The 14,557-nt window shown below is 39.2% G+C and overlaps 1 protein-coding gene across 1 annotated transcript in view; it reads right to left on the bottom strand.

Annotated features, from left to right (window-relative positions):
- The window catches only part of LOC122790579, a 1,409,443-nt gene extending 1,396,475 nt beyond the window's left edge, over positions 1 to 12,968 (bottom strand). Inside the window, exon 1 of the mRNA XM_044058105.1 lies at positions 12,902 to 12,968. Within this exon, the coding sequence (XP_043914040.1) occupies positions 12,902 to 12,968 (67 nt within the window). The remainder of the gene's footprint in view (positions 1 to 12,901) is intronic.
- Between the last annotated feature and the right edge of the window lie 1,589 nt (positions 12,969 to 14,557).

Here is a 14,557-nt window from a genome sequence, read left to right as displayed (position 1 = left end):
ACCATGAGAAGAGTCTTATTATTCCCAGACTTGGAAGTGGAGGACCCCCACTGCTTAGTTCTGCGAGTCCCCTGGGACTGAAACCTGGCGTTTTTGCTGCGACTGGGTTTGGCTTGAGAAGACCTGGAAGGGGCTGGAAAGGACCAATTCTTAGAGGGCCAGTGCCTACTAAATCTAGGAGGCTGAAGTTGTAAAAAATCTTTAACAGTTTGCATAGATTTAGCTTTATCTTCCATCTTTTTAAGAACTTCCTCAGCCTTGTTGCCAAACAGGCAGTCCTTATTTAAAGGAGCATCCAACAATTTAGCTTTAACATGATCAGGCAAAGATTTGCTCCTTAAGCCAAGCATGCCTTCTGAGCACAGACCCAGTAACAGCAGCCCTGCAAGAGGCCTCTAATGAATGAAAACCACATTGCAAATTATGCTCTCCAACTTGTTCGGCAGAATGCATTAAATCCTGTAATTCTTTATTTTCCACACAGTCAGGAATCAACATAATTTTCTGTTTAAGCAGTCCAATAACACGTTGCTGATATTTTAACATATAAAACTGGCAGTTTAAAGCCCTAATGGCCAAGGCTGCAGAAGTGTAAACCTTCTTACCCAATCTATCCAGCGCCCTGGAGTCTCTATCAGAAGGGGTAGGATTTTTAGCAGAAGCCTTAATGCCCTTGGGCCCCTGTGAAATAGTCTCTGGATCTGCAATAGGATTTTTGAAAAGGAACGTATGGGACTCAGGGACCCTATAGTATCTGTCAGGTTTTCTGGGAGCAGGAGGCAGGGAGTCAGGGGCTCAACTAGATTCCAAAAAAGCATCAACAACAATGTCTAGTACAGGAGGAATAGCTAAAGGCTTACGCTGAGGTAGGAGAAGGAAATCCCTAAGCCTCTTTTTCTGAATCAGAAAAATCCTGGCTTTCCCAGTGGAAATGCTCCTTTAAGAGTATGTAAGGTTTCCCCAAAAGAAAAATCCTCAGGAGGGGAAGCAGAGGGAATACAGTCCTCTGCATAAGAATCTTCACAGGTAGGTAAGGGCAAATCCAGATCATCAGAAGAGTCATAAAAAACAGAATCCTGATCAGAAGATTCATAATCAACTTCGGTCCTAGGCCTCTTAGAAGGGGGGGGGGGGGTTGGCTACTCCTGATTAGAGTTATTAGATCTTCAACCAATCTTATTTGTTTTTTAGGCGTAGAGGCCTGAGCATGTGGCCTGGGCGTCATTTTTTTAAACGTGGATCGAGATTTACGCCTAAGTAATGAGGAAGGTATCGATTTAATATGCAAGTCCGTAGGCCTGAATACACCCTCAGAAGCAGTTGCCTGCACAGCGGCTCCGGACCCATCCAAGGTAGAGACATCCGCGGGTTCTATAGTTGAAATATCTCGCAGCATACCGGACTCTGAATGGGTCTCAGTAGAGGCCTGCGAATCAGAAGTAGCAGGTATCAAGGGCTGCGAAAGCACCACAATGGAGTACCGGCGAACTGGCGACTGGCTTAGTAAAAGCGTTGTTGGCAGATTTGGACCTCGGCGGCCTGTCTCTGTCTTTATCTTTGCGTTTTTTCAAAATTCCAGTAGTCATATGGCTAACCGATGACATTTCTGGATAATTAAACAGAGAACCGAAATATTTAGAGGCGAAAATATACCGACAATGGATAGTGCGCTGATTAAATAAAGCACAAAACCGACAGCAAGGTACATCGTGGTCAGGGGGCTAAGCAAGGAATACAGTACGAACAAAAATCTTTGAGATATTTGCTTTCCACAAGTAATGCAATTATTAACTTTTACTGACATCGGTAAGGAGCAAGAAAAAGTTTCCCCAACGGGGTACTTAGCTTTAGTTGAAGCCTTTGGTTCTGAAACTCAAAAATTAAAATTTCAGGAGTCGGCCGACCGGCACTTGCGAACTGCTTCTGCTTTGGGCACCACCCGGCAAGAAAGACTGATGTAATGGCGTCGGCTGAATGTTTTATACCCCTGATGACCTGACATCATGGAAGAAGGGACAGCAACCGACGCAGGACCCAAGACTTTGTTAATCAGGCCGACTGAGGGCTACCTGCAAGCAGATAACCCAAATGTAATGACTACAACAGTGAAACACGAAGAACATCTGCCCTTTTCATCTTTATTTGTAAGAAAAGAAACATGCCTGTTTTCTCACCGGGGCTAAAGGTTAGAAAAGTGTTCTACACCAAATGCTATTCTATGGGAAGCGCTGATTTCCTACTTCTCGGTGGTAAAGAATAGAAAGCTCCATAAATTGATGGCCAAGTGCACTCCACTTGGCCACATCAGTTCACACATTTCTGTTCCTTGCCTTTACATGACAAGGAGTACAAACCCAGTGGAAAATTAACAGTTAAGAGAAGGTCATTACTGCAGAAGGCAGCAGAAGCAGCCAATGGGAGCATGAGGAATTTTATTTATTTTTAGTTCCTGGTGGGCAATCAGACGTATGGCCAGCGAAAACATTACAGAGCATGCAGTCCCTGCTGAAGGCCCCTTATTTCACTGAATACCTAACTTTGCATTACATCCCTGATATTTCTTCATATTTCTGTCCAGTTCATCAAATCTTCAATTATTTTCTCTGGTAAATCACTAACGATTACAATCTGTGAATAATGCCATAATGCCAGACATGTGAGTTTCATATTAAATTACAGCCCAGAAAATGTGTTGGAGAACCGCACCCACAGACTAAAAAAAAAAAAAATGTTTATTTCATCATGGTTTGCGGTTTCCTAAATTTTAACACCACTCTGGGACGATTTACAGTTTTTTTTTTAAATATTTTTTATATGTAATTTCTGAGTCTGACCACATGGGGCCTGGCATCTTTAAGTAATTCTGATTGTTTAGTCTGTCTCTAAGTATCCCATAATGCAGTGCTTGTCTGTAAAAAAAAATTACATCAAGCAGGCCTCTTTTCTTCCTAAAGCTCCTGTCACTGCACTGATTTTACATGCATACACTGCTATCTTTCAGTCAGTTTTAAGTAACATTTCATGCCATTCAATGACTACTCAAAACACAAAGTGCAGATGCCACAGAACAGACTTTCAAAGTGCTTTTTACTGCTACTTCTTTTTAGAATGGCTAAACTGCAGTCTTTTGTGAAGCCTGAATTTGTACTGCTTTGACTCATCTCCCATCCACCTTCACACCTAACTTCCTAGTTGACAAAAGTGCTAACGGTAATTTGAGCTGTTCCTTACTGTGATTGACAGCTCACAGCAGGAGACTTGACTCATGTACTGTTTTCCTTGTTCTAGCCTTTACTTTCTGTATGGGTAGGAGAAGGACCAGGGAGCTGCGACATCACAGCATGGGTGGATTTTTAGGATGGTAGTGCTGATGCCAGTTTGGGGAGGGAAATGGCCAGAAAACTGCCTGTATCCAGTGGCCTTGACATTAGTGAATTAGAGACTTCCAGGGAGGGACAAAAGTTTTTTGAAAGTGAATCAAACACAGTACAGTAAGGTACTGTTCTAGTGGAGAGAAACAGTCGATTTAAAATATTTTAAATGCTATATTGTTGTTTATTCATAGCAGGGACAGTAAATAGGGAGAAAAAAGACAAAGTTGAGCATTTAATAATAAAATCCCATTGTTGCCCTTTAATGGAAAGTCTGCCCCCCCTTTAGTCTTTTAACTGAATTAGAGTAATAACTCGTATCTGATTCTTAAGAAAATAAGTTGTGAGCTAAAATGTTTTGTCTCATAGTTTTGGTTTGACCAGAATAAGAATTGTTAAAACTAAAGAAACTAACGTAAAAATGAAAAAAAAAAAAAAAAAAAGCCGCTGGCTGCAAAATACTCCACAAAAAAGGAAATTTATTGAACTTCCAGACCAGTAAAGTTAGCTCTTTCGTCTTATTCCATTGACTAAAACTTCATCAGACAAAATATTACATTAACCTGTTGCCTTATATACACAAGTTAACCATAGTTAATGAATGAATACCCTGCAACCCTGCTATTCAAACTACTTATCAAGTATACACACGAGATATTTAACATCTGTGCCCGATTGTGGGCCTTTATTTCACCAATATCTTTGTACGTGTCCCAGACTTTTTGATAAGAAGGTATGTGAATGTCTTCTAATGTTTTTTCTTATTTTCTAAGTGAGGAACATCTCAGATGTCCATTGACAAATTATAACTGCTAAAGCTGGAAAACCAAAATGGTTCCTACTTCAACAGTGAAATACTATGAACATCTGCCATTTATTACTTTAGCTCTGCAAGTATGCAAGCTTACTGGTTCCAGCAGTTAGTTAAAAACAGAAAATGTTCCCTAAAGTAGGTACTCTCTGAAGGGGACTAGCAAATAAATACTACTTCTGGAAAGAAGTGAAAATAATGTGGACTACTCTCACTTTTAGCCATGTGTCTTCCAATGGGAAGAACGGGTTTTTGTTAGTGTATCGAAATTATATTTGGTCAAACTTCAGACCACATGAGCGACAACTTAGAACATCAAAAAGAATTAAAAAAATGGAAACAGTTTCAGCAGGGGGGCAAGCACTCCCCTGCTAATTGTATGTACCAACTCAGATTGCACTACAGCCAGGAGAAGAGCACATTCTCATTGATCCCCACTGTACTGTGACCTCTGTGTAATTCCATTTCTGTTTATTAGTTTTCGATATTTTAAGTTGTCGATTATATGGTCTTGAACATATGAATTTCTACAAAGTAAACCTTAGATTAACTAACAAAACCAGCAGGAATAGATGTCCAACCCACTCAGATGATGTCTATCAAAGGGCCAAAATGCACTTCAAATAATGGTAGGCCACACAAATGTCACTTTGCATTTTTGTTCTTGATTTACTAAAAGAACTTCATCAGAACAAGTTTAGCAAATGACTGAAATCTTTTAAATAGGAAACAAGTAATGACAGACTATCACATAACTCAGATGACCCATCCTAACAAATTAAAAAAATGTATTATTCAATTATACATGAACAGTTACAGTTTGAGAATCCAATAAAAATGTAATATCAATACTTTTTTCAGTCCTAGCAATTTATTAGCTGTGAAATCCAATTATCACTTAACCTCCAACTTCAAGCACAGTATTAAAATCCTCTTAAAATGGATTAACAGTAATATATGCAATGACGAAAAACTAAACTTATTAAATAGTCACACAAAGTGCCACACTAACACGTTATGTTAATCTTTGTTTCTGACAGCTAATCTGTGTTCACAATCTTAGTGAAAGCCTTCTAGTGGATTTAACCACAAAAACTTTCACATGAGCAACAGACGCAAGACAAACTGCACACACTTGCTATTACAAATCAAATCTATTAATACTATTACATTTTTCTTAATGTTTCAAAATACTACCATGTCCCAAATTGATAAACTGTATGCAGCAAATAGTCCAAATTTTGGACTTTAATACTAGTACATTTCAACCCCAAAAATCTTTGATGTCCTAAGTATTTGTACACAAATGTGGGAAGAACCAAATGTGACCACTAAACTTTTGCTACCAGTACACATTTTCTAGTAATCAACAAAAACATTTCTAAAACTAGTCAGACGTAAACTGATGAAAAGTGGGAAAAAGTTTCCTAAAATTGTGAACTGATTTAAAGGAGAACAGTGCCCACAGATGTTTATTTCGTCATTGTTTGGGGTTCCCTACATTTTAACACCACTCTGAGACTATTTTTAGATATTTTTATACATAATTTCTAAGTCTGACCACATGGGGTCTGGTATCTTGAAGTCATTCTGATTGTTTAGTCTGCCTCTATGTATCCCAGAATTCATTGTCTCTAAATAATTGCTTCATGTCTAACACTTTCTCTAAAGCTTCTGTCACTGCACTGATTTTACAGACATTCACTGCTGTGTTGTAGTCACCTAGTTTTGGTCAACATTTTTTTCCTTTTTCAATGACTACTTCAAACACAAGCAGTACAAATGCCATAGAACAGAACTGAAAAATGCATTTTATTGCTGCTTCCTCTTCGAAATTCTAACTTGACTTCTTTTGTGAAGCCTGAATTGTAGTTCAAGGTACCTCCCCTCCCCCTTCACACCTACTTTCCCTAGCTGTCAAAGTACTAAGGGTAATTTGGCCCATTATCTGCATGTGATGGACAGCTCTCACAGCAGGTGACCTGACTAATGTACTGTTTTGTCACAGCCTTTCCCTCCTTACAGTGAGGCATATTTTTTTTGTTGCACTCCTCCTGCTGTCAATTTTGCATCTGAGCTCCATAGCACTGGGAGAAATCAAAGCTTTGCAAACCTTCAAACTCTCAGTTTCTTTCCTTCCAGTTTGGTTAAATAGCTAACAACTGATATACTATAAACGCAATATATTTCACATACTTGCAGGACAGTAGTCGCATGTTTTTTTAAGTGGTAATTTAAGATTAAGGTTTCACATACATCATGAAATCTTATGTAGTGTTGTCTATTAATTGTGACAGACATCTGCGTCCTATGTAAAATTATGCAATTTATGTGTACACCATGGTCATTGCAAATTTATGCTCTTTGTTCATGCAGCTGTTACTGTACTGTTGCCTGTACTTCCTGCTGTACTTTGTCACATATCTGTAGGTCTGTTAAAATCATTGAGATTATAGTTTGTAATTTAGATTAAAATAGAGTGGGCTGGGCAAGGCAGCTCTGACATCACTATGTGGGAGGTTCACTGCCTCTTCTGTAGAGCATTTAAATAAGGCAATGGTTACATCACTTTGTGGGAGGAAACGTCCTGGTAACTACAGCAAGAGGTCTGGCAGACGTGACGTCAGCAATTAAGAGCCAGCTAGTGGTTTTTCAACTGGGTTTTCAAACTGAAAGTAAAACAGTACAGAAAGGTCGGACGCCTATGTGGTAAAACAGTAGAGTGGATTACTTTTTAAAGCTGTGATTGTTTTTTGAACCAGGATCAAATAACAGGGATTAAAAGAGACAGCAGGTTGAGCAATCTGCTTTAATATCTCTTTGTTCTCCTTTAACACATACTTTAGGAAAATAACCATTCTAAGAATTGGCAAAAACTTAGAGGTTCTGAAACTCTCCATTTCTGAAATGTCATTTCTTTTAACAGAATATCTTCTATTCAAGAGCATATCTTTTAAAACTGTAACCTCAGTCTTACAATCACCATCACTACTGACTCGTCTAATAAGCTGAAAAACTGACCTCTAATATTGTGCCTCATAAAATTTGACTGTTAACTCGTAATGTACAATTGCTGTGAAATTAAACTAGCACTCTTTAAATCCCAACACTTGGTGGCCTCACCATGACTACTCAAAAAACAGTAGCAAGTGCTGCTGTTAATTCCATTCAAAAATAAATACAACCTTCCGTGTTATTTGGCACTGGTTTACCAGAAAAGTCTGACTGGGCCAGAAACTGTCCACTTTCAGCAGAAGCCTGGGGAAAAAAGCTCCACAATCACATTTTAAAAATCAAGTACAGGTATATTAAAATCACAAAGTATGTTACAGTATAAACAGAGTGAAAGAATGCTGTAATAAGAAATGTATAAAACATGTTTCTGCTCTGCAATGAAAATAACATAAATTGAAGAGAATGTGTGAGGAAAAATTCAATACTCATTTGTTATGTAGGCTAGTATGCGGTAAATGAGACCTGAAACAATTCTAAGAAGATATTAAGAGACATCAGAGATTACATGATTAGTGACAGTGAAATTAAACTACTGAGTGATGTCTTAGTACGAGAGATGTTCATATAGTTTAGGGTTTGGAGGGTGGCCTAATGGCTAAGGTGTTTGCCTTACAAACACAAGGTACATGGTTTGGATCTCACAGGGGATAATTGGCTAGGCTTGAAATGTCTCACAAGGGAAGTTAGCCTAGTACTACTCTATGAACCTATGAAAGTTATAGGATGGATGGAGAGGAGGAGATTATATAAAGAGTGCGAGGTAAGGTGCATTCAGGTAGCTTAAGTGAGTAGGGAGGACTGGTATGCAGAGATGAATTAAATAATGTTAGGTAGTGGGGAAAACAAAAAGGAGTGGAGTAAGATACTGCAGAGTGAAGTGTGATCTAGGTTGAAGGGGGTGAGCAAAATATAGACAGTAATTTCAGCCAGGACTGGCACAGGAGCAGGTCCAAGATTTTGTAAGTTATTCTTTGAGGGAGCATTTAAAGGTGGGTAGATTAGAAATAGGTCTGGTGGTCACAGGTACAGAGTTCCATTTTTTTTTGCTACTAAGTAAGAGTATAGGCTTTGTCCAGGGGATTTATTTGGTTTATTTATGGCGAGAAGCTGTTTGTCTTCTGATCCAAGAGGTCTTTTAGGATGAAAGGGAAAGTGGGTTGAGTTCGATCTGCAACCTCTCCAGTACACTTGCAGAAGTGAATTTTGTGAAGGAAATGTGGTAAGGTCTAAGGTAGGGGAAGTTGGCTGTGTTGAAGGGGGTGTGTTAAATGAGTTTGAGGTTAAGTTGGCTATGCATTCTGTGAAGTATGCATCGAAATAGATAGCTGTTTGAAGAGGGGGAATGTCTAGGTATGGGCTGGGATTTCTTTTTTGTACCTGGGCTGATGAGAGAAGACACAGAAAACCAAAATGTTTAGGGCCATCTTGTAGCTGAATAAAACAAGACTTTTTCTCTCTATTAACTTGTTTCCTGACTTGGTTTAGTAGCTGTCTGAATAGTTGCCAATTTTTGCCATTTTATTCTTTGACAAGTTACTCCATGCTTTGTCTCTGTCTTTCATAAGGAGTTTGCACTGGTCAGTGAGTCATGGGGTATGACTGTGTAATTTTTTTTGTATACTCTGGGGCTAATGCATTAAGAACATTTAGAAATACTGCACTGAAGTATTCAAATGCATCATTTAAGGGGAGTCTTTTTAGGATGGGCCAGTTAACTGCCTTAAGATATTCAATGAAAGATTCCTTGGAGAATATGGAGAGATTACAGGTACTTTTGAGCTTGTGTTCCTTTGTTAGGTGCATAATACTCCTGTGGGTATAAGCTGGCAGGTGATCACTTAGTATATCAGGAAGGGTACCTGAATAGTAGATGGGATGGTAACCAGAATCCAATCCAGGACTGATTGGTAGGAGTTATTTTTGCCACATCTTGGTGCATTAATACGTTGAGTGAATCCAAGGAGATTCATGCTGCTGACTGCTGAATTTGCAGATAAAGACTGCCACTCAATGTTTACATCACCCAGGAGGATAATTTAATGTGTGATTGTATTAGTTAACCAGAATATTATGTTTTCAAATATTGGAATATTCTGTGCTGGGGGGTATATAACACAGCAATGAATATGCTTATTGGCACTATTAAGTTTTAGGAATGAGATTAGAATTTCTCCTTTTCCAAAAGTTGGGACTATGCCTGTACAGGGAGTTACTATGAGCATATTTGGAAAGATATCTACTCCACCTGCTTTTTCATGTTTTCTGTCAAGCCTAATAATATAACCAGGGGGTAGTATTTCAGCATCTTTTATTTCAGGCTTTAGCCATGTCTCAGTTGTGGCGAGGATGTCTGGATTGTCTTGGGTCATCCAGGGATGAGTAATTTTGCTGCATATGCTTCTAGTGTTTATAGTAACTATTTTTAGACTTTTATGGTGTATTTTACTGTTTGGGGTTTGATTGGGACATGGGTTGGGGTGGATGTCACCCCACTGATGTACAGTGGACAAAGGTTTTAGCAGAGATGGGTAGAAGCATTACCTTAACATTGAGACTGACATTATTTAGTATTTTGGGGTCATAACAGTGGAATGGAGTTATGAGAAATAAGCTTAGAGAGACTTTTGAGCAGCTAGTAGGAAGATAGCCGATTGGCGAGGATGAAGTAATAGTTACGGTGTGCTTATTTACTATTGCTACTGGTGGTGATGTTAGGAATGAGGAAGAGGAGGATGAATAAGGTGAAACAGAAAGCAAATAGCATGGTTAGCTTTGTACAAATCTTGCAGAATGGTTAGCTGAGATAATGAGCAGTGAAAACAGAGTGGAGAATAGGTAGGCTTTGATAAAGAGGGGGCAGAGTGAGATTTGATTATGAATTCAGAACAAAAGTGGGTGGAGATGGTATAAAAGGAAAGTTTGTGACTGGATAGTAAGTTACGCACAGGATAGGAGGGTGAGTAGAGGAGGTGGGTAAGTGAGGTATAAGTGTAGATGTACTGGGAGTGGGTTGGAAATGGGGGGAGGGCAGGGGAGAAAAGTAAACGTGAGGGCTGAATGGACCAGGTTGGCCCATGGTGGAATAAGTACCACGAAAACTACTGTAAAATTTCAGCAAAAACAGGCGGTAAGACAAAACCTGATAATTTTAAGGACAGTAACACAAGCTAGTAAAATGCTGTTAACATACAGCATAGTTAATTGCAAAAGGGAGTACCGCGGTGACTTTGGCTTGAAATAATTTTATGGTAGCTGGAGAAACAACTGACATGAGAGGAGGACCAATCAGGCCCTTCAACGGAATGCAGTTACAGCCCCCACAAAGATGGTTTAAAACCAAAGAAAAAATATCAGTTAGGTAGAAAATTTTCAGATCGAAATATACAAGGTCTCTGAACTCTTAATACGTGATTTGAGTCACATTGTTTATTTTTATGGTTATGAGCTTTTTATTGCCTTCCCAGGAATTATTTATTTACACTTCTAAAGTAAAATATGCTGAAGTATTAATTTAGCTTCACCTTCAGCAGTAAAAGGTCTGTGAATAGGGGGGTGGGGGTGTCCCTCCAGCAGATTCAACACTACAGTACAGAACTCACTAATCTATAAGTGAGGAAAACAATTATTTTTTTTTCTTGCAAATTGCCTTATAGACATTTTAACTCAAAGTATTGTCTCTTTTGAACTTTTGCAACTGCAGGTGAAAATGTTACTACACCATATAAAAACTAAATAAATGGAACGTTTATAAAACAAAGCATATTTATAAAAATGATTTTTGACCAAAAAAGTGTGCTCCCACCCACTTAAAACTAAATTGACAAACACTAGTGCCATCTTGGCACCCACTGCCACACCCTTCAACTGGAGAAAAGCCTTAACCCCAAAAAGTTAAGAAAACATTAGTTAACACTCAGGCAACAAATATCAATGCTGCCACTGTCCAAATTAGTAAAAGTACTTGCATAATTCCTTACATATTCTACGCAGACATCCTGTACAATTGGAAATGTACCAAGCTTGTGCATCAACAGTAACCAATATAAGTCTCAGAACAGTACTTGAGCATTATTGCAACCACGTAAGTATGGACTGAAATTACAAGGCATACCATTAGGCAAATTAACCGTCAGAATTCCGCAATCAGACCTTAGCAAATGTTAAGCACCCCGTAGGAAAGTTATGGTCGTGCCCACATTAGACAATAAAATCTGCATGCTGTAAACAAGTGATAGCAGCAGAATAAAAAAAAATGGTTTATAATTGTTAAGTCCGGTAAGGTCTCCTTAAGCTACTCTAAAACATGTACAAACTTGTGACAATAACAGGAGTTGTTTTCACATGCGTTTCCTGAAGGATACAAACTCTGACATTGTAAAATGTTATTTACTGACTTCACTGCTCACTACTTTATCAGAAAACCCCCACAGCTTACTACCCTGACATCAGTTAACTGTTTATGCCTTTGAAAGCTGACAAAAATGTTGATAATTTCCCTTAAGTAGAACTACATGGAGCACATAAAGCCCCACGCAGTACACACAATTATGATAATCTCCTCAATCAAACCCCAAAATTATGTGCTAGTGACATGGATGGTAACACTGTCCTCTCCAAATTTGTGGCCATCTATGTGTCAAATGGAAAATAAGGCGAGTATGATCGCTGAACCAATCGCTTGGAAAAGAGCCACTTGCCCCGCTCAGAATGTGGTTTCAATCTGTACTTAAGTGGTTGCAATAATACGCAAGTACCCTCAGAACCTCTAACTTTGTAATTCTTGAGTAAATCCATAACAGATCTAGGAGTCTTAAAATAGTTTAGTGAACTACTGGATTCAGCAAACAATTTAAATAAACAGGCTCTATTTTACTGTAATCTACCTACCACTGTAATAGGGCAAAGGCAGGTCAGAAGAGTCCTTGTGAATTTTAGAAATACAAAAAAATAGTCCCAATTTAGGATAATCCACTTAAAAAATCAACATAACCTTGATAAAACTAGTCTAATAAAACAAAGATCTGTGAGTTTATAACAATCAAGTTCACATAATTCAAAACTCTCATAAGTTTCACTGTCCATAACTACAAAGCTTTATTACCTTTAGTACATTTAGTAGCTTTCATAACATGTAATGAATTACTATATATTTCACATGAGACTTCTCTTTGCAAGTCAGTAAAGTTATGCTACTGAATTTTGCTTTATCTTTTTCACATGTATCATTAATAAGTTGCTTCTTTTTTCATTAATAAACTTGTCAGAAATGTGTATGAAACATCTTTTAAAAGGTATCGTAATTTTAACTTTTTTGTGGTCAATATTAAATGTAGTCACACAGTAGCCAAACTGGCTCTACTTGCAAGTCAAACCTTAATTTAAAACTTTCGAGTGATCTTTGGTCAAATTAAACTTACTTAGAGCCCTGTGGGCAAGGGTTCATACTAAAGCAAAAATTCCTAATACAAGTACATGGAAGCACCAGTGAGATGCATGCAAAAATAAAAAGCACATGCACCTTTACAGAACAATAAGCTAGTCTAGCTGAATAAACCCAAGACGTACTAAAAATTACGAGGATGACTGCAAAATTGAAGTGTTTTCTCTCAAGCCAACGGGAAAAACTACTGCAGTTGGACAAATAGGATTTCTAGCTTAACAGACTCGAAATCCTAGATGGTCTGGGAGGGAATGGATGGACAACTCTTGTCTAGAAACTTTGAAACCTCTGTTGCTGACAATTCCAACTGATTAGATGGAGTATCAGCCATCTTTAGTCTTACTTTGGGAATCTAAAAAAAGGGTACTGTACATCTGGTGATAATCCTCAATACCCTTCAGAAGATAATTGTTTGCTAGGGTGCAAGGAAAAGTGTCCCCAACTGCATCCACAGTGCAATCAGAGAAACATTCAGGGACACTGGTAAGGTTTCTTAGTCAAAGGCCCACAGAAATGATGCTTTTGCAGACTGCCTCTGCCTCGTGGGTGATGTCCAGTCAGGTTGCCTTCCCTTCTGCCTTGAAGAGGCCTGTCGCAACAGTGTCCTGGTGAAAACCTTGGGACTTTTTTTTTAATCAGATTTTCTTACCGCCTCTGATTCTTAGAAAAGGATCAAGTAGAAAAATGGATCCCTATGGCAGACAAGGTCTTGTCATTCTGTTTGTTCCTGGTAAAAGTTTTTTTCACTTTTGATCCAAAAAGGTGGAACCATCATAGGGGGCATTTATGAAGTACACCTTAAAGCTACTGTTGAAATCACATAGCCAGACCCAGGCATGACATTGCATGGTAATACCTGTGTCGGTTGCCCTAGATGCACCATCAGCTGCTTTACAACAGTCTCATGGTTACATTAGAGAAGAGACTTTGAAATCTCCTTGATCAAATCTCTTTGGAAATGTGCTAGGTAGTTCAGCGCTCTGAGTGCAAATGTCAGTAAAGCATATGCCCATTTACCCACCCTGTCCAATGTCCCTGACTCTGTTTGGGGGATGGACAAAGGAACTTTCTTCCGACAGTTTCTATTTTGTGGCTGCTGCTGCTGCTGCCACCATGGCATCTATTGAGGGACCCCCGAACCAATGACTCGTCTTTGAGGGCAACAAAATTCGTGCCCAGCTTTTTTGGGATAGGCTCTGTCATATTAGGTTCCTTCCAAGCCTTCTGAACAACAAGATCAGTTAAGGCATTAGGAGGTGGGACCACCCAGGATGTCAAAAGTCTGGACCCAAAAGCTTCAAATAAAAAAGACTCGAATGAGCTTCTATCGACCACCCCTCCCCCCACCCTGTTAATTCCAGAATATCTCCAAAAGAGACATCCGGGGAGGGGAGGGGGTCTTGGGGTATATCTTCATCATCTAAGTCTGTATCCCCAGTGACAGACTCAGGGAAGGAGTCCATATGCTTCCACTTGCAAGTCCTTTTCCAGGGAAAGCACCTTGGAGCTTCTGAAAGAAACACCTCAGTGTCAGACATGGAGTTTGATCATCTAGCAGTCTCATAGCTAACTACGTCTGCTTATCCCCATCGACCAGAATGAGAGGAAGGTAGCACAGGCTCCAGCAGGAGTTGGGATGGATCCAACTCTGGGCAAAGTCTTCTTGACAGCCTTGAAAGCCAATTCAGCCAATGGAGCAGAGGAAAAACCACCCAAAACCACAGAATTGGTAGTCTTCTCAACTCCAAAGACAGACTGCTCCTAGGAGGAGCAAATAGCTGAGCTATCCAGAGACAAAGACGCTTAGGGGCAGGAATGGCTCCAAAAATGCTGACTCCACCATAGTGCCAGGACTTCAAGGATCTGAGACTCTACTTGACTCAAATGCATCAGTGTAGAGAAAGTGAGGGAAGACGTTGA

This window comes from Protopterus annectens, chromosome 16.part0 (genome assembly GCF_019279795.1).
Source record: "Protopterus annectens isolate FY-2018-M chromosome 16.part0, PAN1.0, whole genome shotgun sequence".
NCBI classification, from domain to species: domain Eukaryota; kingdom Metazoa; phylum Chordata; order Ceratodontiformes; family Protopteridae; genus Protopterus; species Protopterus annectens.
Note: the sequence above shows the minus strand (reverse complement) of the source record. Positions and strands in the feature narration are given on the sequence as shown.